Genomic DNA, 25483 nt, shown 5'->3' on the forward strand with positions numbered 1-25483 from the left:
AGCACAACACAAGCACACCTGAAATGTTTTAATTTCCTGTATATCTTTCACATAAATGTAGGCTGTGGCTTTAATGACTCCCATCCCCCATACTGTTTTTTTGTTACACCTTTGAAGAACTAGGCTATCCCTCTTTCCAGGAAACCCCCTATGACATGTTTAAGGCCTATTTGCAAACTCTCCTTACCCACTGGCTTTGTCATCATATGATATTATAAATCTAAACTGCTGGGTGTATTTTCAGTTTCCAAGGCAGAACAAATAAAGGGACCAGTGCAAGAAAGTAAAACTCAATGCAAATCATCTAGGGTGTTTAAAGATTAGTAGGCCACTTTATGTCTCAGTCGACAGACGCCAGCGACTGGAGAACATTTCACTACAGCAGTTAAATGCAAGAGGCAAAACAGCCACAATATCTCCCAACACACTTTAGATGTCTCCATCTAGCAACAGCCCCGAGAGTGAAGGGGTTAATGAAACTGGAAGTACAGCCCTGAGTCCCCTCCCTTCTGCTCTCCCTCTCCCTGTCTGGGGCCTGGGTCCTGGGTCCATCCGTCTGGGAAGAAAGTGAATGAATCCCGAGCCTTAAACGCTATATGTGACCAAATTATGCCACAGAAACTCCCGTCGGCGTCGGCAGGGTTTAAACAAACGCCACACCTCCCAACATTGGAAAGAAGAAGCTACGAGAAATACTTATTGTCGCACGATGTAAAGGTGAGTGTGGATCCGATGCTCTCGTTCGTTGAGTTATCCATTTTTATTACTGTTGCTAAAAGTTACACAGTAGCCACCGTTTTTAAAGGTTCTGTTACACCATCCTGCTGTGGTCAAAGTGAGTAACGTTAGCCCGCCCGGGGTTTTAGTAAAACGTTACTGCGCGGCGGTGTTGGCGAAACAACGGTAAAATACGTTTACTGTGAGAACAGAATGGTCAAACAGGGTCGACACCCCAGCGTCTGTTACTGTCTGAACCAAGCTATAAAAGAGTTAAAACAAAGCCAGAACTGTTTAGTGTTGGAAATTCCACTCCAGACACGGTCATTCACACTGTATGTTGTACAGAGCTTTGTTGAATGAAGTTTTCACATACTTTACTGTGAAAACCTGCTCTGTACCTTTTAGGCTGGACTGTAAGAAGAACCACACACGCCCATGCTGTGTGGCATCTTCACATAAATGTCCCTTTGCACCTCTGGATTGCACTACTCTGCTGTAACAGGCTTGTGAGTGACTGTGTGTGAAGCATGACTTTTTTTATATGCAGTCTATGAGCATGACACGCCAGTTTCATATATAATCTGGAGATTTTTGCATGTGTTCAACTGTCATGATGGGCATAATTCAGTCTCATGCCATGCATTCTTTGGTGAGAGGGTATTCCCTACTGTCCGCACCCCCCCCCCACGAGGCCTAGGCATGTTTGCAGACTACACACTAAGATACTTTGTTGGTGTGTATCCAAGGATATGTCTCTGTGAGTATTTAATGCTTACATTCTTGAGTGGTCACATAGGTTATATGTAGATAATTCATTTCTTGGGCATTTGTTTGAGTCCCAGTAGTCCTCCTCTACTCCCTGATCCAGCAAAGATCAAAATAAAATAGTCTCACTGCAGGGCGGCCTTGTGATCAGTGGCATGTTCTAAGTATGCAGGAAAAATATGCTCATTGGTCATGCTCAATGCATTTCAGAAAATCATTTCACCGTGTACAAACGTTTAATGAATAGTAAAATAATACTGTTTACTTTTAACGTTTGTAATGATCAATACAATAGTTTTTTAAAAAGGAAAAAGTAAGAAGAAAGTCATACTTCTTGAGGTTCTTGTTTTACACTCGCCATGTCTGCGCTTATCGTACCTCTTATCCTCGCAATGTGTTGACATTATGTAACTAGTGACTTTGAAAGGCAAGTCTGCTCTAAATTTTTACCATGCAACCCACCCATTCCTAGAATCCTCTATAAAGGTATTTTACTACAGTGAGATTTATGTTCTCTTACTGAAAAATGGGCTTGGATTCTCATAAAGAACAAATACTCTGAGCGGAAATGTTTGGTAATACTTACACAGATTACTTAACAGTAGAGCGCTGACTGGTGAGAGTCATACCACTTCTGATACCAGCTTAAAGATAAAGAGATATTGTGTCTTTTCAGGGTTAGTGTTATTTTACAGACAGGAATGGACAGGAATTAGATTGGGGTTTTTTTGGTAGGAATGTTTGTAAATTTGTCTTTGTTTTGTTTGTTTTCTGTTACATTCTGCGGGTATGTGATGTTGGTTTTAAATTTCTTGTGTCCCACCTCACATGCCTTTCTCTCCACAGTTTTTGACCTCACTGGAGCTGGTCTGACTGAAGTTTAGTGACCGACACGATGCGTTCTAGTGTGGGTGGACCACCGAGCCCCCTTGGCAGAGGAGGCACTGCCGGCAACAACAATAACCTCAACAGCAGTGAAAACAGTGGAAACTCAGGTTCTCAGTATGCACTATGTGCTCTGGGGGTTGGACTTGTTGCGCTCGGCATTGTGATGATTGTGTGGAGTGTCGTACCTGCGGACATGACCAGTAATAGCAGCAGCAGTTCAGGAGGAAATGGTGATACTGGTAGCAGGAAAAGTAAAGCGTCTTCTGTGGCCTTTGTCTTGGCGGGGTCTGGGGTGGTCATGCTGCTGCTGTCCTTGTGTCTGGGACTGAGGAACAAACGGCGGGAGCAGCAGAGACTTCAGGAGGTCCAGAACCACAGAGGAGTGGTAGCTAGGGAGCCGGAGGAAAGAGAAACGTAAGTCCAATCATAGCTTTCTAGCTAAACAACATTTGGACCATAAGATTGAAAACATTTCTTTCCAAAGATGACTTTGATAATTTTTTTTGGCCACATAAACTACCAATCTTGTACATGTGAGACAAAGTTGCTGGTGGATTTCTTTTGAACATTATTTTGTCTGCTCAAAAGTTTTCTTAAAATATTACACCACCTTTTTTCTATTATAAGGGTCACAGTTGGACAAAATGACATAACATTATTTTAAGAGCATTGTAATGATCAGTGATTGGATAGATAATCCAGGATACTGGCATTCTTTTTGTCAATGTTACATTACTGACTTCAGGATAAAACCGTTTAAAGCACAGATTGATTTCACTGAGACTTGAAACTTGGCTGCAAACAGCTTGCTTCCTTTTTAATTCAAGAATCTAACATATTCACATTATCCATTTAGCAACATCCATGTTTGATTTACTGACATAGCTTGTCAAGTCCATACTGTCCGGTGGACAGCTTTCAGGAATATTTCTCACTAGCTAGTGGATATTTTACAGTAATCACAAAAAGTGATTTGCATGCAATACAATTTTATGTTTTACATTAAATAATAATACATTATTCCCTACTTATTAGTTCCAGTACAGTACCTGGCAGTGTACACATAATGATTCATGTGTGTCATTGATATCTTTATGTTTGTATAAATACCTATAGGGCTGAAGAGCAAGCCCAGCGTTACGCTGTACCCACCTATGAAGAGGCAGTAGGCAGTGGCCAGTACCCTGTCCGTCAGAGCAACCATCGCCCAAGCAACTCCCAGCTACCATCCTATGATGACCTGGTCCAAGTTGATGGTGTCCAGTATGAATTTGAGGGGTCAGAGGACACAACTACCGGATCCCAGCCTGCTCCTGCTGCTTCCACATCAATTCATAGACCTGGGAAAAATAGCCGCAATCTCCTCCCTATTAAGATCCGCAGGATTAAATCAGAGAAGTTACACATGAAAAACATTGATAACTCTCAGCCAACACCTGGAATCAGTATAGAACCACTTACCCCACCGCCGCTGTATGAAGATAAAGTGCCTCCAATTTAACATAAAGCTGATTGGGGTTTAAACATTTTGCTGGAATTCCATGATCACATTTTGTGCATCTGGATCTGCCTTATTAAGGCGAGACCTGACGGTGGCTCCTCTTGCAGACAATCCTTTTTTATTAATTTTTTATTTTGGATCTCACTGGACCTCTAAAGTTGGACAGGCAGTAATGGAAATTGCGGGATCTTTCCTTACTTTGACAGATTCTGTCACACTGTGGCACATTAGGTTAAAAGCACACACCAAATGCAGTTTTCCTTTATGTGAAAGTCATTTTCTGTTTGTGCATTATCTTTATTATAACTTAGCTGCCCAGTGAACAGTGCACGGGGACTGTACATGTGAGTTAATGGCTGAAAAGATCATAGGACATCAATGAGCGGTTATAGTGAGGATTTATGTGCACACTTAAATAGATATGTGCAGGACAGTCATTTTGTGAAATAACTGCTGTGTGTATTCAGCTGGCTTGACCTGTATTGTCTTTCCTGGCCCTGCAGAGTTTTCCAGAAAATGAGAGAGTTTTGACAAATGGTAATCTACTGGACAGCACCACTAAAGAATCGACTATTTTTAACCAATGTAAAACAAAGCCTTGGCATGTATCAGCTACAGCTCCCATGACTCTTAGCCAAAGGCACTCTACAAAAATGTAATGGGAAATCCAGTAGTTGAATGCTATCAAAATATCGCTGGTTTTATCTTGGTTATAGTAATAACAGAAGAGAAAACCCTAGTTTTTTGTTTCTCTTCACAGAAAGATAAATGATAGAAACTCTGTACAGTGCCAGTGGTCTGGCCAAGGCTGGTGGAATGGAAGCTCGCTTGAAAATGGGGTGGGACTTGAGCTGTTCGTGTTGTGGGTGTTTCTTTACTGAGTAGGTAATTCAGGTCCAAAATCAATTAAAATTGCTGCACTTAGAAACACAGCTGTTTTATTTTATTTTTTTGCTGAATTCTAAACTTTTTTCACTATTTGCTTGTTTACTTTGTCTCTCTGATGCTTTGTGCTAGGCCGTCAGCATGTCTCATGAGACTCAACCATACAGTCTTAAGGGAGAGATCGGGAGGGGGCTGTTAGAACATCTACAATGGATTCGGTGGTTGAAATGTATGTTTACACTTAACCAGTGCAGCACCAGTGGTCACCATTAAGGTCACCATTGGGTTACTTTTTAAAAGAAATAACTTTCTGGGATGAATCCATTTTATAGGACGTTGAAGGTCTCAAGGAGAGGTAATGCTAACTGATTGCAGAGGTTGGCTTCCAGTGGTACACACTGAAGTGCCTTGGTGCTCTTCCTAAAACATTTCAGAATACATTATACCACTGAACCTGTGCTCTAATGTTGCTCTTCCATTGCATTGTTGTTTTTACTCTTGCAGACAGTGGGTAGAGAAGAAAGTAAGTGAGGGTTGAAAGCCTTTTCCCTGTAGCCATGGTGAACACTGTTGAGCTGTGAAAGAAGTAGTGTAGTCCCCGCTTCTATCTGGGCTTGTTTTTGTCCTTACTCGAGATGACCAACAGAAAGACTCTTTGACTGTGCAGCTGCGCCGTAATAACAGCAACTATTGCTCACTCGCTTGCTCATCACCATTCCTTCAACCACAGCCTGCAGCCCTGTTCTCACTCATGATGTACGCAGAGAAAGACTCTCTGTTCAGGGAAATGGTTTGAGTTCCATCACCAAACACCTTTTAATCAATACCCGTTAATGAACTCTCTTTTTTTCTTCAGGTTAGACTTGTTTAGATATGAACAGCTGAAGTCAAATGGAGGGATTTATCAGTCATTGAATTAAAATTTCTGTCAAGCAAAACTACAAGGTCACTTTCATGTCAGAAACAACATATACAGTTCATTTTCTAAGTTTAATTCTTTGTATCATGTTCAATACTGCAAGTATTGTACCTCATTTACAAAAGACCATTAAAATAAATAATTTCTATGTATTCTATGTTATTTCTATGTAGTCAAAATGTTTTACATTGATGAAACATTGAGTGTTTTGATTTAACAGTCACTTTCTGTTTTAATTAGATGAGTGCCTGAAACATACTGTTTGTTTTTAGTTTTATTATATGCTTTTTATGAATTGATTTTATATTTCTTTTTTATTTACTGTGAAAATAGAATTTTCTATGATATTTCTTGCTATATTTTTCTGAAGATTGAAAACAAATGTATCTTATGAATATTTTATGAGAAATAAAAGGACGTATTTGTTAATTAACCCAACATTTAAGAAGAATTTTGCTGTGAATAATTGTGTATAATTGCATGTTGACTGGTGTGCCATAACCCCCTGAACATTTTAAAATCCATATATTCTAACTTTGTTACTGTTGACCAATTCTTAGTTAATATGCTGCTACTATTTTGTAAGCTGAAGACAGGAAATCGACAGTACTTTAGTTTACATTGACATACAATGGCTTTGCAATCCACTTGTTTGCACTTCAAACAACATGTTTTTACTTTGCTTTAAACAAATGAGATGGCACATAATAAATCATAGTTGTTTTGATTGCTGACAAAAGCAATAAAAGTTAACAATAGAAAATGCAATTATAATTCACTTCCTGTTTTTGAAAGCCAAGGCATTTGTTTGCTTCAGGTTACATTGTTTATGCTGGGAAGTTAATCACAAAATGAAAATGTTCCTCACTGTGTTGATCCAGTTGATGTAGGAGTTGACTTGTGTAAAGACAGTGGGCTTCTGGAAGACGTTGCAGCCCTGACCAGATCCGAAACTCACCATACCATGGACATCCCAGGAGCCATCAGGGTTCTGGCAACTCAGAGGGCCACCAGTCTCCCTGCGGGTCAGCACACACTGTTGGTGAGCAGTTTATGTACAGACACTAAGGTGGTATGGCTACCAGCTATCACTTAGTCATGCATGAATTCTCCTGTTACACCATTTCAAAGTAAATGTTCACTCGAATCTTCCCCGAACCTTTTTTATTGTACCAGATGGAAATCTTACAGATGACATAAGGGATCATTGTAATTGACAATTCAGTTACTGTTGTATCTTAGGATGACCCTTGGATGAACTCACATTATATCCAGCAGTGATGCCATCACCTCCGGCACAGACCATCTTGTCTGTTGCCAGGATGCTCCACCAGTCTGGCTGTGAGCAGGTATCATGGCCAACCACTGGCAGCCAGCCGCAGGATGTCAGGCAGAGGTCCGCTGGCTATGGGGAAGACACAAGAAACAAGAATTTGCTTTGAGGGAGGGTCACTCGGTGGGACAAGTGGGGTGCTGTTGCAGAATGGGTCCAGGGTAGAGAGTTAGAGGGTGGCATTTAATGCCAAAGCTAATCATGTTTCAAGTATTGTATGTGGCACGCCTGTTGAGCCATTTAGTCATATACAGTGAGGAAAATAAGTATTTGAACACCCTGCTATTTTGCAAGTTCTCCCACTTAGAAATCATGGAGGGGTCTGAAATTGTCATCGTAGGTGCATGTCCACTGTGAGAGACATAATCTAAAAAAAAATGATGATTGATTGACTGATATGATTTTTTTAACTATTTATTTGTATGATACAGCTGCAAATAAGTATTTGAACACCTGAGAAAATCAATGTTAATATTTGGTACAGTAGCCTTTGTTTGCGATTACAGAGGTCAAACGTTTCCTGTAGTTTTTCACCAGGTTTGCACACACTGCAGGAGGGATTTTGGCCCAGTCCTCCACACAGATCTTCTCTAGATCAGTCAGGTTTCTGGGCTGTCGCAGAGAAACACGGCGTTTGAGCTCCCTCCAAAGATTCTCTATTGGGTTTAGGTCTGGAGACTGGCTAGGCCACGCCAGAACCTTGATATGCTTCTTACAGAGCCACTCCTTGGTTATCCTGGCTGCGTGCTTCTGGTCATTGTCATGTTGGAAGACCCGGCCTCGACCCATCTTCAATGCTCTAACTGAGGGAAGGAGGTTGTTCCCCAAAATCTCGCAATACATGGCCCCGGTCATCCTCTCCTTAATACAGTGCAGTCGCCCTGTCCCACGTGCAGAAAAACACCCCCAAAGCATGATGCTACCACCCCCATGCTTCACAGTAGGGATGGTGTTCTTGGGATGGTACTCATCATTCTTCTTCCTCCAAACACGGTTAGTGGAATTATGACCAAAAAGTTCTATTTTGGTCTCATCTGACCACATGACTTTCTCTCATGACTCCTCTGGATCATCCAAATGGTCATTGGCAAACTTAAGACGGGCCTTGACATGTGCTGGTTTAAGCAGGGGAACCTTCCGTGCCATGCGTGATTTCAAACCATGACGTCTTAGTGTATTACCAACAGTAACCTTGGAAACGGTGGTCCCAGCTCTTTTCAGGTCATTGACCGGCTCCTCCTGTGTAGTTCTGGGCTGATTTCTCACCTTTCTTAGGATCATTGAGACCCCACGAGGTGAGATCTTGGATGGAGCCCCAGTCCGAGGGAGATTCACAGTCATGTTTAGCTTCTTCCATTTTCTAATGATTGCTCCAACAGTGGACCTTTTTTCACCAAGCTGCTTGGCAATTTCCCCGTAGCCCTTTCCAGCCTAGTGGAGGTGTACAATTTTGTCTCTAGTGTGTTTGGACAGCTCTTTGGTCTTGGCCATGTTAGTAGTTGGATTCTTACTGATTGTATGGGGTGGACAGGTGTCTTTATGCAGCTAACGACCTCAAACAGGTGCATCTAATTTAGGATAATAAATGGAGTGGAGGTGGACATTTTGAAGGCAGACTAACAGGTCTTTGAGAGTCAGAATTCTAGCTGATAGACAGGTGTTCAAATACTTATTTGCAGCTGTATCATACAAATAAATAGTTAAAAAATCATATCAGTCAATCAATCATCATTTTTTTTTAGATTATGTCTCTCACAGTGGACATGCACCTACGATGACAATTTCAGACCCCTCCATGATTTCTAAGTGGGAGACCTTGCAAAATAGCAGGGTGTTCAAATACTTATTTTCCTCACTGTAATTAGAAAAAAGTTGATTTATTTCAGTAATTCCATTCAAAAAGTGAAACTTGTATAATGTATACATTCATTCCACACAGACTGGTATATTTCAAGTGTTTAATTTTTGTCCTTTTAATTTTGATGATTATAACTGACAACTAATGAAAACCCCAAAATCAGTATCTCTGAAAATTAGAATATTGTGAAAAGGTTCAATATTGAAGACACCTGGTGCCACACTCTAATCAGCTAATTAACTCAAAACACCTGCAAAGGCCTTTAAATGGTCTCTCAGTCTAGTTCTGTAGGCTACACAATCATGGGGACGACTGCTGACTTGACAGCTTTCCAAAAGACTATTGACACCTTGCACAAGGAGGGCAAGACACAAAAGGTCATTGCTAAAGAGGCTGGCTGTTCACAGAGCTCTGTGTCCAAGCACAGAGGCGAAGGGAAGGAAAAGATGTGGTAGAAAAAAGTATACAAGCTATAGGCATAACCGCACCCTGGAGAGGATTGTGAAACAAAACCCATTCAAAAATGTGGGAGAGATTGCAGCTGGAGTCAGTGCTTCAAGAACCACCACGCACAGACGTATGCAAGAAATGGATTTCAGCCGTCGCATTTGTTGTCAAGCCACTCTTGAAAAAGACACAGCGTCAGAAGCGTCTCGCCTGGGCTAAAGACAAAAAGGACTGGACTGCTGCTGAGTGGTCCAAAGTTATGTTTTCTGATGAAAGTCAATTTTGCATTTCCTTTGGAAATCAAGGTCCCAGGAGAGGCACAGAATCCACGTTGCTTGAAGTCCAGTGTAAAGTTTCCACAGTCAGTGATGGTTTGGGGTGCCGTGTCATCTGCTGGTGTTGGTCCACTGTGTTTTCTGAGGTCCAAGGTCAACGCAGCCGTCTACCAGGAAGTTTTAGAGCACTTCATGCTTCCTGCTGCTGACCAACTTTATGGAGATGAAAATTTCATTTTCCATCAGGACTTGGCACCTGCACACAGTGCCAAAGCTACCAGTACCTGGTTTAAGGACCATGGTATCACTGTTCTTAATTGGCCAGCAAACTCGCCTGACCTTAATCCTATAGAAAATCTATGGGGTATTGTGAAGAGGAAGATGCGATACGCCAGACCCAACAACGCAGAAGAGCGGAAGGCCACTATCAGAGCAACCTGGGCTCTCATAACACCTGAGACTGATCGGACTCCATGCTACGCCGCATTGCTGCAGTAATTCAGGCAAAAGGAGCCCCAACTAAGTACTGAGTGCTGTACATGCTCATACTTTTCATGTTCATACTTTTCAGTTGGCCAACATTTCTAAAAATCCTTTTTTTTGTATTGGTCTTAAGTAATATTCAAATTTTCAGAGATACTGAATTTGGGATTTTCATTAGTTGTCAGTTTTAATCAACACAATTAAATGAAATAAACATTTGAAATATATCAGTCTGTGTGTAATGAATGACTTTAATATCCACGTTTCACTTTTTTGAATGTAATTACTGAAATAAATCAACTTTTTGATGATATTCTAATGATATGACCAGCACCTGGATTTATACTTGTGTAAAGCACAACTTAACAGATAGATTCTGTACTAACAAGGTCTCCCCTCTGTTGCAACTTCTACCTCAGCTTAAACAAGTCCAATGGTGCAAGAGTGTTTTATAGGCCCTCAAATTCCAGTAAAAGACAGGAAGCCCACAGGCTAGTCACATGTTGAAGAGGGTTGCAAACAATGCGTTCTATCAGATTTTACTACATCTATGCCAAAGGCAGTAAGCTGTCAGTCAGTTGCAGTGAAGAAAAAGCATGGTTTGTGTTTCTTCTTTAGTGATAGAACATATGCAGCCTACCAGAGTAAACTGTGAGTTTCCCATTTTTGAAAACAAGGTTTATCTTGATTGTGATGGTCAAAACTATCACCTCACTGTGTCTGTGTTCAGTCAAGTAAGAATTTACAGTAGTTCCTTGAAACTAAAGCTATTGATTTTATAGGATGTGGCTTGAACAATATTATCCCTTCTTTAATGTATACATGAACAGCCAATTGTTAATTTTACATTTTTATTTATGTACAAATTACTTTGTAGCACCATAAAAGTATCTACCTCTTTTTCTTTTTTTTGACATAACATTTATGCCAAAAGATAATCATAGAGTGCCAGTTGGTAGCTGCATTAGGAAATAAATCCCTTCCCCAGTTATGGTTCGATCTAAGCTCTGCTTATTCAGCAGACAGGTGAATATATGTCACATTTTTCTGACCAATTAATGGTTGTGAGTTATTCTTGGCTATGTCAAGATATTTGACCTAAATTGACTGACAGGTGCACAGACGCTGACTAGACACCATTAAGAAGGCCTTCAGTAAGTCCAAGGTGGAAATCTGTAATGCAGATTCACAGTGATTCATTCTGCTGAGGTCACATCACTCACTGGAGAGTCGACCCCAGCCGGTGACATAGCACCGTCGGGCAGGACGACGCTCTGGTCTGGCAGGCAGGCGGGCATGATTGTGTCAGAGAAGATGACTGGGGGAAGACAGCTTGATCATGGAGATGTCGTTACTGCAAAAGGCAAAAAAATATACACCCATTTTAAGGAAGTAATGAGTGCGCGCTATATTGAGGTTTTGCTGCATCAACTTCCTCCTTTGAAAAAATAGCCTACCAGTTAACGGATCACTGATGCGCTTGCACGTGGTGGCCTGCCGATTATGCTCTTCACTCAGACTTGTAATGTTAATAATAATAAACACTATTTTATATACATTATCTTAACAATGTTACAATGTGCTTTACAAAAGGAAAGTAGGAACATTTTTGACTTTTGACATGAGGTGATACTGAGCTGTGTGTGGGAGGCTGTTGCCGTTACCGGATGAGCAGGGGGGTTGTAGTCCTCATGAGTGATGATTGTAGCCGCGCTATGGGCTATCGAGCCCTCCTCACTCGTCTTCAGGTTGTGCTTGTGGTCACTGTGGGATGGCAGATGACACTGCGTTTCCATGGGGTGTTTAGACAGTAGTATTGACTTTTCTGCCTGTGCGTATAAAACTGTGATTAAACTGATGGTGGATTACAAGTCGTTAGTAGTGCTGTAGAGGCATTGCGTGGTTGTTTGGGTGACCAATCAATTTCTGACCGGCTTTAAAGCGGTAATCTTTGAGGTCTTCAGCTTTTTGTAAGCAATGTTTTTCTCTGAACCCCCCCCAAACCATTGCACTGTACTTGATTATATTGACAACCTTTCCCTAGGTTTGAGTTAAACATACTTGATGCAGTGTGCAGCAGTGAGGACCCAGTCAGAAGAGATGAGGGTGCCTCCGCACACATGCCTCCAGCGCCCACTGCTGTCTGACTGCAGCGAGATCTGAACAGAGCCAAGAGAGGACAGCGTGCTTTAAAATGTCACTCCAACATATCCATTTCATCTCTCATCCTTATATCTGCTCAGGAGGAGAACTCTTTTTACTAAAATATAGAAGATTCAGACATTAAATGTGTGAAAATAGGTGTCACTAATGTGGTGTAGTGATAGTGATCGGGTGACCGAATAATCAGGCCAATATCTGGCATTTTGAGATAATTGGCATCGGTGATGCCTGCACTTACAAGGCCGATTTTAAAAAAGGAAAAAAAAAGGTCTGCGGGCAGCCATGTTAGTGTGGCTGCTGTGAAAGATGTTAGTGCCCCCTAATGTGAGTTTTGGGGAAATGGTGAAAAAGTTAGTTTCAAGCCTTAAATGTCCTCTGTCACCACCGTCTTTTCTAAATGTCAAAACCTTTCCTCCATCCTAAACGACAGCAAATTGAATCTAAAACCGTTACTGGCTGCCTTTAAATACAGTATATATTGTTGTAATGCAGAGAATAATACAGTTGAATGATGTCACTACTGACAAATCCCAGTCTCCTTTAAACACCTGTAATGTTCTGAAATATACAGCATAACCCAATGTATTTTTCTATATCATTAATTCATGAAAACTCCATCTAAAACAGCACATTACTGGCTAAGATAACTATGTATATTAGATTGTAATCTGCATGGAATAATGGAATTATACATTTCTTTCTTTTGATATCGGCATTATATTCCGGCCATCAGCCTCCCTGCTCTCTAAATATCGGAAATGGTCATTGAAAACACCACTGCTGTGGTGGTAAAAAGTAGTGTTCATGCTGTTCCTTGGTTGTAGGAGTGAACATGTTTTTACACGTTCAGACAAGACCTTGGCTGCCAGGGCTAGCTGTGAGGCCTGACATCCTCTCCTGCCACCACCTTCATCTGGATTATAATACAGCAAATACCTTTTAAGTAATGTATAAGAAGATAGAAACTGTCTTACCGCTAGCTACCACAAACGTGAGAACCACCAGGCTCCTCATGACTGTAGTTGAAGGTTTAGTATGTGGTGTGTGACTAAATCTTGTGTTAAGAACAGGCTTGTATTTATACTGTATGTTAGCAACTTCTAGCCAGTGTTCAGACTGCCCTGGGAAACTTGACTGACACATGCAGAAAGTCAAACAAGTGGTGGAGACTGGAGACATAGCATATGGTTGGTGATAGGATTTTCCCATCACTACTCCCATTGTGGAACATTGGATCCTTTTCTGCTATTTAAGTATCACTTATCAAACTTAGTAGATTATATACTTATTAAATTAACTGAATGTTCAGGTGCCTCCAATTTAAATTGTGCTTGGTTGCTTTTCACACTGCTAACCTGACAATTAAAACATAAAATAACACAAATAATCTCAACATTTTATTTGATTAATAGTTTTATTTATTTTGTATGTGTACATTGTGGCTTTGATCCCCAAAGCCTGTCCCTTCAATAGGCCACCATTTTCTGTGGGAGAGATGAAGGAGATATTATTAGATAAGTTATAATTTTTATGACTTCAACCTCTGAGGTGATTTAATGAGAGGCTCAGGAGCTTACAGAGCTGATCCAGTCAGTGTAGGAGCTGACTTGGGTGAAGACGGTGGGCTTCTTGGGGAAATTGCATTTGAGCCCGGAGCCAAAGCTGACGATGCCGTGAACCTCCCAGGCACCATCAGTGTTCCGGCAGTTCAGAGGACCTCCAGAGTCCCCCTGAATCACAGGAGTGTGCAAATTCCACATTTAACAGTAACTTCTTGTCCTCATAAGGCACTTAATGTTTACATTTCATAATACCTTACAGACATTCCTTTACATTTTTCCTTTGAAATATTGAATGTTATTCACATAAAAAGGCATTTTAGGAGACAGTTTTTTGGGAATAGCATACAGAATCAAAAGAAGAATCTCAAATATCAATCTCACATATACATATATATGTATGTGTGTGTGTGTGTATATGTATATGTATGTATACATATGTATATATATGGGACGGCTGCAGCTCAGGAGGTAGAGCGGGTTCCCTGGCTCCCCCTGGTTGCGTGTCGAAGTGTCCTTGGGCAAGATACTAAACCCCGAATTGCCCCTGGCGGCTGTTCCGCCAGTGTATGAATCTGTGTGATTGTTAGTTTCCGTTTGAGCACTTAGGCTCAGTGTATGAATGTGTATGACTGGTGAATGCAGATGTAGTGTAAAAGCACTTTGAGTGGTCGAAAAGACTAGAAAGGCGCTATACAAATACGGAGTATGTATATATATGTGTATATGTATTTTAGTATCATATCATAGAGGACATTTACAGCCAATGTTCAAATTTCAGATGCTGGAACCAGTTTGTATAACACATTTCTTAAACAATGAATCAGTTATCAAAATAATTGATGATTCATTTTCTGATGATTGACTAATCAATTAAGACTAATCGTTGCAGCTGTACTTTGTTGTTAGATTGCGAATATTTTGTGTGACGTACAGAATTTAAACTGATGATTCTCTGTTTGATGCATGACAAAATAGGAAAAAGGAGTGTTGCTTGCATGGTGTCCAGTTCACTGAGGTCAGAAAGCATTGATGGTACGATATGATTTGTAATATTGTGTCATAAATTATTTTAGACTCACGTTGCAACCAGACACAACTCCATCTCCACCTGCGCAGACCATGGTGTCCTTCACCTGAAAGCTCCACCAGTCAGGCTGGGAGCAGGTAGCGAAGTCCACCACGGGCAGGAGAGCCTGCTGCAGGTTGTCAGCAATGGGACCTCCGGCTGTATGGCGGAGAGATGCACACTAGCTCAGGTAAAATACTGGTGAGAAACACAACCTTGTCGAGACAGCTGTTTTATTAGAGAAGGATTAGGCAAATAAATATTGTTTATCCACCCTGTTAAACTTACAACTACAACTGCAATGCATTTTTATTGAGTCATAATCCACTCTGCAGTAAAAAAAATCTAACAAAAATCCAGTCGGTATTTAATTAACTTAACTAGAGATAACTACAAACATCTGCACTATAAAAAACATAATTTAAATGACTTTGCTTGTAATTAAACAATTTAGCATATAGCATTTTGTCAGAAACTGTAAGTATTGTCTTTGGTAAGTAGCCAAGTAATATTTTTTTCATTATAGAAAATAAGCTTTTTAAAGCAATCTGACATGAAAGGACATATATCCATTACTACACTCATAATGCATGGTAAACTGGGCTTTAATGGCTGCACACTAAGCCTCTTTCTTTCTTTACTTGAACCTTTGTAGTACATACCCTGCTGTAGAACCTTAAATAAAAGTCCAAATACTAAGATAATACTGTATACTAACTTAAATACTAAGAAAACTATAATATTGTAATAAAACAGCAGTAAAGAATGCTTTCTCAGCTGCAACTGCCATAATTACAAATAGTAATCCACATAGGAAACTGATTTTGTCTCAACATGATGGTAGATTGGGCACTCACTGTAGAGGCGTCCCCATCCAGTGACGTAGCAGGGATTGTCATGAGGGAGGATGAAGCCAGCAGCAGGGAGACAAGCAGCCATGATGGTGTCAGAGAAGGTGACGGGGGACTCAAGCTTGATCAGGGCAATGTCATTACTGGAGACACACACACATTTAGATTCATCATAGACCTGATATTTCCTGTAATGTTTACTGAAAGGATCTTTTTAATTTGCAGCAAAGTTTCACAATTCATTGCCAAGTATTTTCTATTTTCTTTTTACCGGATGAACAAGGAGTTCCATTTCTCATGCACAATGATGTTAGCGGTGCCCATGAACACAGCATCCTTCTCTGTCTCTATCAGGTTGTGCTTTCCCATGGCTACTCTGTACTCCTTGCCAGTGCTGCAAGTTGCCAGGGAGAAGGACATGAAGCAGTGATGTATTAGCTCAGAGATTAAGTTTCTAGGAGTGTAGAAAAATAAAACACTAGTTCAATACCAATCATGTTTTGCTGATTCTATGTGGAAATACAGTTGTCCTGACAAGCATTTTTTTCTACTGTTCTGTCCTAAAAGTGAAGAAAGTGCAGAAATGTGCAAGTGGGTTGTGATGAGTACAATCATTGATGTTGCATGTGACCATACAGCATTTAATATAGATATTTGTGTCAGTGCTGCATTGAGTTATAATAACCTACTCCATTGTTTCATACCTGATGCAGTGAGCAGCAGTGAGGACCCACTGGTTAGAGATCAGAGTACCTCCACAGGTGTGCCTCCACTCGCCCTGTTTGTTGTACTGCAGGGAAATCTAAAACATACACATGGACAATGAACAAGCTTTATCTTTTCTTTTTTATGTCTGCCCTCAAAGACTTACTGACTACAGGCACACATGCAGCTGATATTTCATCCAGCTTATGTCTCCTACTCATGAGTCTTTTTCCAATTTTAGCTTTAACCTCTTAAAAACTGTCCTGGTTTTCTGTGCCTTTGATTGATTATTTTCATTATTGCACTTTTATTTCCTTTACTAAATTTGGGCAACTTACTGCAATCTAACCACTCGATAACTGTATCTATAACTATATCTCTGGTCCATTCTTTTTTTTGTCTATTTGTATTTCATTTATGTAATTTTATTCAATTTAAAATTATATATTTGCCTTATACTTTTGCATACTACACTATATATCTTAGCTATAAACCTGTAATTTACTCCACTCTTTTGCAGTCTAAATTAAATATTTTTCAGACATTTGATGTCTTGTTTTCTGAGTGAAACTCATCACTTAGCATGCTTCACCTGCCAGGGCCAGCTGTGAGGCCTGGCATCCTCTCCTCCAACCACCCTGGTCACCACAGGGGTGAAGGTGGGCAGGCCACACCCATAGGCTGAGTAGACAGACAGAGAAAAACTCTTTTAAAACTGTGAACAGGTGCACACAACTGTTAATGTGCATTCAGTTATTAGAGAAAGCTGAAACAGTTTATGTGAACATGGCTTAAAACTGCCTTAATAGTGTGTTGTGTAAAAGCTCCTTACCACCAGCAACAAAGAGAGCGATAACCACAAACTTCATCATGTCTGTATCTCCACAGTGTGCAGTAAAACATGTGACATATTTATAGGTTTCACGATGTTATGCAACCTACAAAACTGGGTCAAATTCTTGGAAATTTGCCCTATGACAAATCTTAACAGTGACATGCCCATAAATTGCCAGGAATACTAGGCCAAGGCCAGGTGTTTGACAAATTTTTAACTTGAGCTGGAGTTGACAATCAAATGTAGCCCTCCCTACTCTGATTTCCTTACAAAGAAATTCATTGCCTCCTCCAGTAGCTGAAGCTTCCGTTGCTCATGAACCTCATGTGGAATTGACATTGTGACAGTTCTGTTTTAACAAGTGCAATTAAGCAGTACAGAGTTATTAGTGTAGTAGTGAAATTCCACATGCCTTGCTAAATTAAAACAGGCTTGTTCATTTGGTTTGATTGCAATATCTGCTCTGAAATATAGTGGATGAAACACCAAGTCCTCTGCATTGATTCACTAATGTCTGCATCATAGCAAAAATATAGCAACAACAGTTGACTAAATATTTGATGTTACTTAAATGTCAGCATTTGATCTATAATTGTTTCAGAAAAGAAGTTGGGGCAGGACAAAAAATGTTTGCTTTTCAAAGTACCCACTGAGGAATACCACTGCACTACATCAACAGTACTCTGAAGCCGCCACAGAAACCAAACTATGTTAATGCTGCAAAGCTGCTGCAACAAATGTAACAGTAAAATGCAACTTTATTACACACCACATTACTACATGATTTATGTATATCACTTTTAAACCTTGCTAAAACATTAATTATGTATACCATTTTATTTTATTTATATAATATTTAAGTGTTTTGTACGTCTCAACCACATAATCTCATCAAAACACTAATGTGGGATTAATTTAAATAAATTCCACAACTACTTAAAAAAGAACAAAAGTGAACACTTCCCACTTTCTTCCCCCCTTCCTCCAGCCCCTCTACATCTCCTTTTTTCCCTCAATAAACCTCTTTAGAAACCTGAAGTGTTGCGTTTGGGTCTGTTCTGTCCATAATCATCACAGAACAATCAAGCCACCATGGACCCAGCACACTCCCCCCCACCCCCCCACCGACCCCACTCCGTTGGAAATCATTCACGCCATCGTCTCTCAGGGGGCTGTTCTCGATCAGCATGCGGCCCGTCTCCAGTCGGTATCCGATGCGCTCTGCTCCCTGGGCGAGGAGGTGCAGCGCTGACTTTGCCCCGAGCGCCCCTGCCGGCGCGTACTTCTCTCGCGAGTCTCCGGTGTCCCACCCAGACAAGTTTTCCGGCGTTTTGGGCACGTGTGACGGCTTCCTGGTGCAATGTGCCCTGGTGTTTAAGAGGCAACCAGTAACTTTCCAGTCCGACGAGGCCAAGATCTGTTACGTCGCTGGGCTACTCCGCGACCGGGCCCTGGCCTGGTACACAGCCGTCATTGAGGGTCAGACCTCCTCCCGGACGCCCCCCTCCCTTCCAGTCACCTGTACAACGGAGAGAGAATCTATGGAGCAGTATATCAAAGACTCCTTAGCTGCTGGCATCATCCGGCCCTCTTCCTCCCCGGGCGGGCTTCTTTTTCGTTGCTAAAAAAGACAAGACCCTTCGCCCCTGCATCGATTACCGGGGGCTCAACGCCATCACCATTAAAAACAAGTACCCCCTTCCGCTCATGGATTCAGTCTTTGAGTCCCTCTCCAAGCCCACCATCTTTACTACACTGGATCTGAGAAACGCTTACCATCTGGTGCGGATCCGGGAGGGGGACGAATGGAAAACCGCGTTTAACACCCCCCTCGGTCACTATGAATATTTCGTCATGCCCTTGGCCTCACCAACGCCCCCGCGGTTTTCCAAGCCTTAATCAATGACGTCCTCCGTGACTTTCTCCACCGCTTCGTCTTCGTATACCTTGATGACATCCTGATTTTCTCCCGCGTGAATGTTCGTCTGGTCCTGCAGCAGCTTCTGGAGAACAGGCTTTTCGTCAAAGCGGAGAAGTGCGAATTTCACACACCCTCCGTCCAGTTCCTTGGGTTCATAATCGAAGGGGGGCAGCTCCACGCCGACCTTTCGAAGATCCAGGCGGTCGCTGACTGGCCAACTCCCACCTCCGTAAAACAACTACAATGCTTTCTCGGCTTCGCAAACTTTTACCGCCAGTTTATCCGTAACTTCAGCGCCATCACCGCCCCCCTCACCCGCCTCACATCCACCTCGGTTCCCTTCGCCTGGTCTCCGGAGGCCGCTGCAGCCTTCTCCCACCTCAAGACCCTGTTCTCCTCCACCGCCGTCCTCACCAACCCCATCCCCTCCCTTCAGTTTGTGGTAGAGGTGGACGCCTCGGACGTGGGCGTCGGCACCTGTCTCTCCCAGCGCTCCCCGAAGGATGACAAACTTCTGGCGGGAGTTCAGTCTTTTGGCGCGGTGGGCCTTGTTCTTCAATAGATTCAACTTCACCCTCTCCTACCGCCCTGGGTCCCGAAACACCAAACCAGATGCTCTCTCCCGGCTCCACTCCCCGGACCCCCCCGACACCATCATGCCTCGCACCTGCCTCGTCGCTCTTGTGGTCTGGGAGGGGGAGTCTGCTGTCCGCCACGTCCAGTCCACTGAGCCCGATCCCGGCATCGGACCCCCCAACCGCCTCTACGTCCCGTCGAGTGTCCGCTCCCGGGTCCTCCAATGGGCGCACGCATCCAGGTTCAGTTGCCACCCCGGGATGGCCCGTACCCTCTTTCTGCTTCGCCAGCGGTTCTAGTGGCCCTCCATGGACAGGGACTGTCGGTCCTTTGTGGCGGCCTGTGAGGTGTGTGCCTGCACCAAACCTTCCCATCAGCCGCCCGCCGGTCTGCTCCGCCCCCTCCCAGTCCCCGGTCGCCCTTTGTCACCGGTCTCCCCAAGTCTAATGGGAACACAGTCATTCTCACCATCGTCGACCGCTTCTCTAAATCCGCCCACTTCGTCCCCCTACCCAAGCTCCCCACCTCTGGAAATGGCCCGCCTACTCATCGACCATGTCTTCCGCCTGACCCTCCCTCCTCACCTGAAGGTCCACCCTCTCTTTCACGTCTCCCGGATCAAGCCCGTTTCCACCAGCACCCTCTCCGTACCAGTGGCAGACCCCCCCCCCCCCCACACTTCAAATGGTCGATGGACATCCCGCTTACATGGTGCGCCGCCTCCTCGACGTGCGACGTAGGGGCCGGGGCTAACGGTACCTGGTGAACCGGCCCAGAATAATGTTCCTGGATTCCCATCAGCCAAATCTTGGACCGATCCCTCCTGGCCGACTTCTACCGAGGCCACCATGACAAGCTGGGGGGTCCACCTGGAGGTGTCCGTTGAGGGGGGGGGCCCTGTTGCGGTGGCAGCCCGGCTGATGGTGAGTACCTCGGCCTCCTGCCCCACTCGGCCCTCTCGCCTGAACCTCTCCTGCTCCGCCAGCTCCTCGGTCCCCTGCGCCCACGTCTTCCCCCCTTCCTCTAGCCCCTCTACATCCCCTTTTTTCCCTCAATAAACCTCTTTAGAAACCTGAACCGTTGCGTTTGGGTCCATTCTGTCCATAATCATCACAGGATGGTCTTTTTATACCTAATCATGTCACTAACTTGTTGCCAGTTCACCTAATTCATTGTGACATTTTCCACCAGGCGTTTTCTCTTAGCATTTCAAAACTTTTCCAGTCTGTTGTTGCCACTGTCACAACTTTTTCCAATCATGTTGCATCAAATTCAAAATGGGTGTGTAATTTTCCAAAAACAATACAATTTTCAGTGTCAACATTTGATAAGTTGTCTTTGTGCTATTTCAATTAAATATGTGGTTTCATTGTTTTGCACATAGTCACATTTTCAAATGTTTGGGAAACAGGGTTGTAATATCTTTGATAGAACAACGCAGTTGGACTGACCATTTTCAAATGAATGTATAACCAAGGAGTATGAACATTGTCAAAAGACCTGACCAACTCAGGCCACTGTAAGACACCTGTTTGGTTCACACAGAGGTTGAGTTGGGGAGATAAGGTGTATTTAGGGATATCTGTAGTTACTTATCTCCAAGGTTGATTTATTTTTCCCACCAGCTTGTCCTGGCAAATGCAAATGCAACACATTTGAAATTTTTAAGCAAGCCTGTTAAAGCACTATATAAGGAGGAGCAGGCCCGCTTGAACTTCTGCTGAAGACTGTCATAATGAAGTTCGTGATCTTGGCTTTGTTTGTTGCTGGTGGTAAGCTCTGATATTCCTCTGGCCAGCTGGGTGTTGCTACATAAAACTGTCCACATTCTTTTTACATAAAGTGTAGAAATATGATATGGAGCATTGATTTTATAGAATTTAACAGATTCACATTTTATTCTTAGGGCTAAAAAAGAGAATTTTGTAGCACACAACATTTTTGATATTGTCAATAATACATTTTGATACTACTGCTGATAAGACACCGTTATAAATCACTATATTCTGTACTGTTGTTTCTTAGCCTACGGGTGTGGCCTGCCCACCTATCGCCCTGTAATCACCAGGGTGGTTGGTGGAGTTGATGTCCGTGAGAACAGCTGGCCCTGGCAGGTTTGTCACTTTAAAACTTCTTCTTTAAGAATCTGTGTCCTTTGTCCATTTCATAAAGTCATAAAACATTCATGTGCTGTCTTTGTTTGTTCTCTTTAGGTGTCTCTGCAGTACAAGAGTGGCAGCAACTTCTACCACACCTGTGGTGGCACCTTGATCTCCAACCAGTGGGTCCTCACTGCTGCTCACTGCATCAGGTGTGGCTAAAAAGTTGTAGAAATTGGAAATCAAGAACGTATACGAGGTACAGGGGACAAAGAGAGCCAGGTCTATGGTAGACAGAGCACTTATCAAGCCAGGTGACAGAGGCAGTGTGGAATGAAAAATAAGCTTGTATTTAAAAATGTACTCAAACATATACTTAAATACTTTAGCAGTCTATAGAGTTGGCAACACTGCAGTTTAGTCTTTAAACCAAAAATGCCTTGATTAGCTGTGGTCACTGATTATTACTATTCTTACTTATATTCAATTAAATTATTTAAGAAAAATATAAATATCAGAAAATTAATACTTTGTTATGGCACTTTAACACTGGCAGTGATAATTTAAACACTTTAAGAGTTAAATGAACACTGTATGTTAGATCCCATATCAAAGTAAATCCAACCCTTGTTTCTGTCTTTTATGTGGCCAAGCAGCAGTCGCACCTACAGAGTCTACCTGGGAAAACACAATCTCAAAACCAACAATGAGCCTGGTTCCATCGCCATCAGCCCCGCCAAGATCGTCGTCCACGAGAACTGGGACTCTTACAATATCCGGTGGGCTCAGTGATTTCCCTTCATCTTGTATTATGTTGCTGTGACTATTAATGCTCATTAACATCCTGTTTCTAAATGTGGTATTTGCATTCATGCTCTAGTAACGACATTGCCCTGATCAAGCTGTCAACCCCTGTCACATTCTCTGATTCCATCATGGCTGCCTGTCTTCCCAACTCTGGTGACATCCTGCCTAATGCTGCTCCCTGCTACGTCACTGGCTGGGGCCGTCTCTGGAGTAAGTGCTACGGGAAAAAAAACATAAGAAGAGAAACCGAATCTGGCAATATACATCTTAATAATCATAATGTTACATCAGTTTTTAAAGCTGTGTGAGCACGGCATCTTTTCCCACCTTCTCCTCCCAGTTTTCAGATATATTGCACAGGACTCAAAGGATTAATCATCAACTGAAAATTCAGTGGCTGTTAATCTGAACAGGGCTGAGGTGGTTATGTTCAGTTTCAAGACTTAATCTTGTCTTAGTTTGGCCTCTGCCTAGTAGTTCTATGACTTTATATATTTTTGGATGTTGTCTTTGCTTTTTTTTAACCACTAATCTACAAATGAAAGAAGGTTACAGCTTGCAACACAGATATTTTGAGGATTTACCCCCCTTTCTCACAATTTCACTGTGAATAACTCAAAATTATATATGCTGAATAGATTTTATACAAGCTCATTCGAGTCAGCATCTGTAATTTCTGTTAACCCTTACAAAACATTTTCATCTTTAAGAAACTTGGGTTTCTGCTCACTTTTGAATGGATAGTAGACCTATTTAATCTTGACTGAATCTGAATGACCTGTTCTCTTTTTAAGCTGGAGGTCCTATTGCTGACATCCTGCAGCAGGCACTCCTTCCTGTGGTTGGCCATTCCACCTGCACCAGGTCTGACTGGTGGGGCAACCTGGTCACCAACAGCATGGTCTGTGCTGGAGGAGATGGAAAGCTGGCTAGCTGCAACGTGAGTCTGGTTCTTTTTCCTGTAAAACCAAATCCCATCCTTACATTCAAGCATACCTCTACATTTCAGAATTTATATCTATGACTGTACATTTTCTAAAAGTGTCACCCTTCTTCTGTCAGATTTTTGGTCAAATATTATATTTGTCTCTGGTCCCATTTAGGGAGACTCTGGCGGTCCTCTCAACTGTCAGAACCCTGATGGCTCGTGGGACGTCCACGGTGTGGTGAGTTTCGGCTCAAGCATGGGCTGCAACTACCCCAAGAAGCCCTCCGTCTTCACTAGGGTCAGCGCCTACATCCCCTGGATCAACAACGTAAGTGAAAAAGCTTTTTATAGAAAAATATTTGTCCAACACTCGATACATTTTTGTTTATTTTTGGCTCAAGCAGACAGCAGTAAAACTTTTTCACTTTCTCACCTTCTGTTGGCTTTACTGACCCTTAAACTACTGGAAGCCATTTTTTTGTGCTTATAATGTGTCTCTATCTGAGAAATGGTTTCATTCAAAAGGAGGGGGAAAAAATATAATTTTCCAGATATGGTTAAATTACTATTTAAATTACAACAGAAATGATGAAATGTAACAGCATTGTTATGATAAAGAAGTGCACATGCTCTAGTGCCCTACTGTGGAGCATTTTTAAATATCTTCCTCATATTTTCTTTTTTCCAGGTGATGACCACGAACTAAGATGCGGATTAGTTTGTGTCATTGTTGGTTGTTGCACTTGAGCATCAAATAAAGAATGTTGTGGCTTATACAGTGTCTTGTGTTTTCTTAATCAGACACCAAAATTACATTTGTGTGTTGGTTATTTACTTCAAAGATGGCCGATATTCAACTGGTCATATGTTTAGTGACATTCTCCTTCATCCAGAGTTTTCAAACATTTTATCCTAATCTCAGGGTCAGCGCTATCTTACCATTGGAACATGTTGTCTTTAAGAGGTCCTCTGGAGGACATTCATTCTAAATTTATCGCAAAGACACTCAGCCCTAGTACAGCCAAGTACATGTTGTAAAACAATGAAAGACATGATCCCTTGGACACATCACATACATTTCTCCAGTACCTGATAAACCAGAGGCCCTCAGTGAGTAACATTAATTATTATTAATTACATGACAGCATCAAAGAGCAAAACACATACATGAAAAGACAATGCACACAAACATCAGATCAGAAATCAGAAATACTTTATTGATCCCCGAAGGGAAATTTACAGCTCTGTGTGCAGCAGAACATGTCAAATGTTGTTCAACACTTTCATGAGAAGATTTATTTTCCCAGGTTTCAGTTTGTGCAATTAGATTTGAGGTTTTCTTTGTCAAGATTCCAGTATAGTCAACAATACACTGACAGTCCATATACTAAAGTTCTTCTTCTATTAGCTTTTGCTGTTTCACTGCCTGACCAGATTATAAAAGGATGCAGTATACACTCACCTAAAGGATTATTAGGAACACCTGTTCAATTTCTCATTAATGCAATTATCTAATCAACCAATCACATGGAAGTTGCTTCAATGCATTTAGGGGTGTGGTCCTGGTCAAGACAATCTCCTGAACTCCAGACTGAATGTCAGAATGGGAAAAAAAGGTGATTTAAGCAATTTTGAGCGTGGCATGGTTGTTGGTAGAGTCAGAATTTGGCGTAAACAGAATGAGAACATGGATCCATCATGCCTTGTTACCACTGTGCAGGCTGCTGGTGGTGGTGTAATGGTGTGGGGGATGTTTTCTTGGCACACTTTAGGCCCCTTAGTGCCAATTGGGCATCGTTTAAATGCCACGGCCTACCTGAGCATTGTTTCTGACCATGTCCATCCCTTTATGGCCACCATGTACCCATCCTCTGATGGCTACTTCCAGCAGGATAA

General features: G+C 42.1%; 4 protein-coding genes and 1 long non-coding RNA gene across 5 annotated transcripts; 2 read left to right on the top strand and 3 right to left on the bottom strand.

Annotated features, from left to right (window-relative positions):
* Window positions 1-509: 509 nt before the first annotated feature.
* On the top strand, window positions 510-6129 carry tmem51a (transmembrane protein 51a). Its single transcript, XM_038722871.1, has 3 exons — window positions 510-717; window positions 2332-2787; window positions 3490-6129. The coding sequence occupies exons 2-3, from the start codon at window positions 2381-2383 to the stop codon at window positions 3872-3874; spliced, it is 792 nt and encodes a 263-aa protein (XP_038578799.1). The 5' UTR covers window positions 510-717; window positions 2332-2380; the 3' UTR covers window positions 3875-6129.
* A 435-nt stretch (window positions 6130-6564) lies between these two features.
* LOC119905646 (chymotrypsin-C-like) lies at window positions 6565-11425 on the bottom strand. Its single transcript, XM_038722872.1, has 3 exons — window positions 11298-11425; window positions 6943-7083; window positions 6565-6697 (listed from the first exon to the last, which is right to left on the bottom strand). The coding sequence occupies exons 1-3, from the start codon at window positions 11370-11372 to the stop codon at window positions 6662-6664; spliced, it is 252 nt and encodes an 83-aa protein (XP_038578800.1). The 5' UTR covers window positions 11373-11425; the 3' UTR covers window positions 6565-6661.
* Window positions 11426-11761: 336 nt separating this feature from the next.
* LOC119905647 lies at window positions 11762-13270 on the bottom strand. The gene is made up of 3 exons (XR_005444848.1): window positions 13212-13270; window positions 12136-12233; window positions 11762-11838 (listed from the first exon to the last, which is right to left on the bottom strand). It is a non-coding gene; the product is annotated as an uncharacterized LOC119905647 (long non-coding RNA).
* A 351-nt stretch (window positions 13271-13621) lies between these two features.
* Window positions 13622-17329, bottom strand: LOC119905643 (chymotrypsin-C-like). Its single transcript, XM_038722869.1, has 8 exons — window positions 17254-17329; window positions 17014-17102; window positions 16421-16518; window positions 15988-16110; window positions 15723-15859; window positions 14879-15024; window positions 13815-13967; window positions 13622-13721 (listed from the first exon to the last, which is right to left on the bottom strand). Exons 1-8 carry the CDS (start codon window positions 17291-17293, stop codon window positions 13704-13706), a joined length of 804 nt encoding a protein of 267 aa, XP_038578797.1. The 5' UTR covers window positions 17294-17329; the 3' UTR covers window positions 13622-13703.
* Window positions 17330-21384: 4055 nt separating this feature from the next.
* On the top strand, window positions 21385-24361 carry ela2 (elastase 2). The gene is made up of 8 exons (XM_038722870.1): window positions 21385-21525; window positions 21779-21867; window positions 21967-22064; window positions 22509-22631; window positions 22733-22869; window positions 23454-23599; window positions 23763-23915; window positions 24276-24361. Exons 1-8 carry the CDS (start codon window positions 21489-21491, stop codon window positions 24291-24293), a joined length of 801 nt encoding a protein of 266 aa, XP_038578798.1. The 5' UTR covers window positions 21385-21488; the 3' UTR covers window positions 24294-24361.
* Window positions 24362-25483: the final 1122 nt, after the last annotated feature.

This window comes from Micropterus salmoides, unplaced genomic scaffold (assembly GCF_014851395.1).
Source record: "Micropterus salmoides isolate LMB-PRFRI ecotype aquatic unplaced genomic scaffold, ASM1485139v1 Ms_hic_scaffold_16, whole genome shotgun sequence".
Lineage (NCBI taxonomy): Eukaryota > Metazoa > Chordata > Actinopteri > Centrarchiformes > Centrarchidae > Micropterus > Micropterus salmoides.

Excerpts from the sequence above, each read along its gene's own strand:
- LOC119905646 (XM_038722872.1), bottom strand. The coding sequence starts at position 11,372 with ATGCCCGCCTGCCTGCCAGACCAGAGCGTCGTCCTGCCCGACGGTGCT. Across the intron at positions 7,084-11,297 it reads CGGCTGGGGTCGACTCTCCA|CCAGCGGACCTCTGCCTGAC; the intron begins GTGAGTGATGTG and ends TCTTCCCCATAG. Across the intron at positions 6,698-6,942 it reads GCATCACTGCTGGATATAAT|GGAGACTGGTGGCCCTCTGA; the intron begins GTGAGTTCATCC and ends GCTGACCCGCAG.
- LOC119905643 (XM_038722869.1), bottom strand. The coding sequence starts at position 17,293 with ATGATGAAGTTTGTGGTTATCGCTCTCTTTGTTGCTGGTG. Across the intron at positions 16,519-17,013 it reads CTCACAGCTGGCCCTGGCAG|ATTTCCCTGCAGTACAACAA; the intron begins GTGAAGCATGCT and ends TGTATGTTTTAG. Across the intron at positions 13,968-14,878 it reads GAGTTGTGTCTGGTTGCAAC|GGGGACTCTGGAGGTCCTCT; the intron begins GTGAGTCTAAAA and ends CCTGTGATTCAG.
- ela2 (XM_038722870.1), top strand. The coding sequence starts at position 21,489 with ATGAAGTTCGTGATCTTGGCTTTGTTTGTTGCTGGTG. Across the intron at positions 22,065-22,508 it reads ACTGCTGCTCACTGCATCAG|CAGTCGCACCTACAGAGTCT; the intron begins GTGTGGCTAAAA and ends GTGGCCAAGCAG. Across the intron at positions 23,600-23,762 it reads GAAAGCTGGCTAGCTGCAAC|GGAGACTCTGGCGGTCCTCT; the intron begins GTGAGTCTGGTT and ends GGTCCCATTTAG.
- tmem51a (XM_038722871.1), top strand. The coding sequence starts at position 2,381 with ATGCGTTCTAGTGTGGGTGGACCACCGAGCCCCCTTGGCAGAGGAGGC. Across the intron at positions 2,788-3,489 it reads GAGCCGGAGGAAAGAGAAAC|GGCTGAAGAGCAAGCCCAGC; the intron begins GTAAGTCCAATC and ends AAATACCTATAG.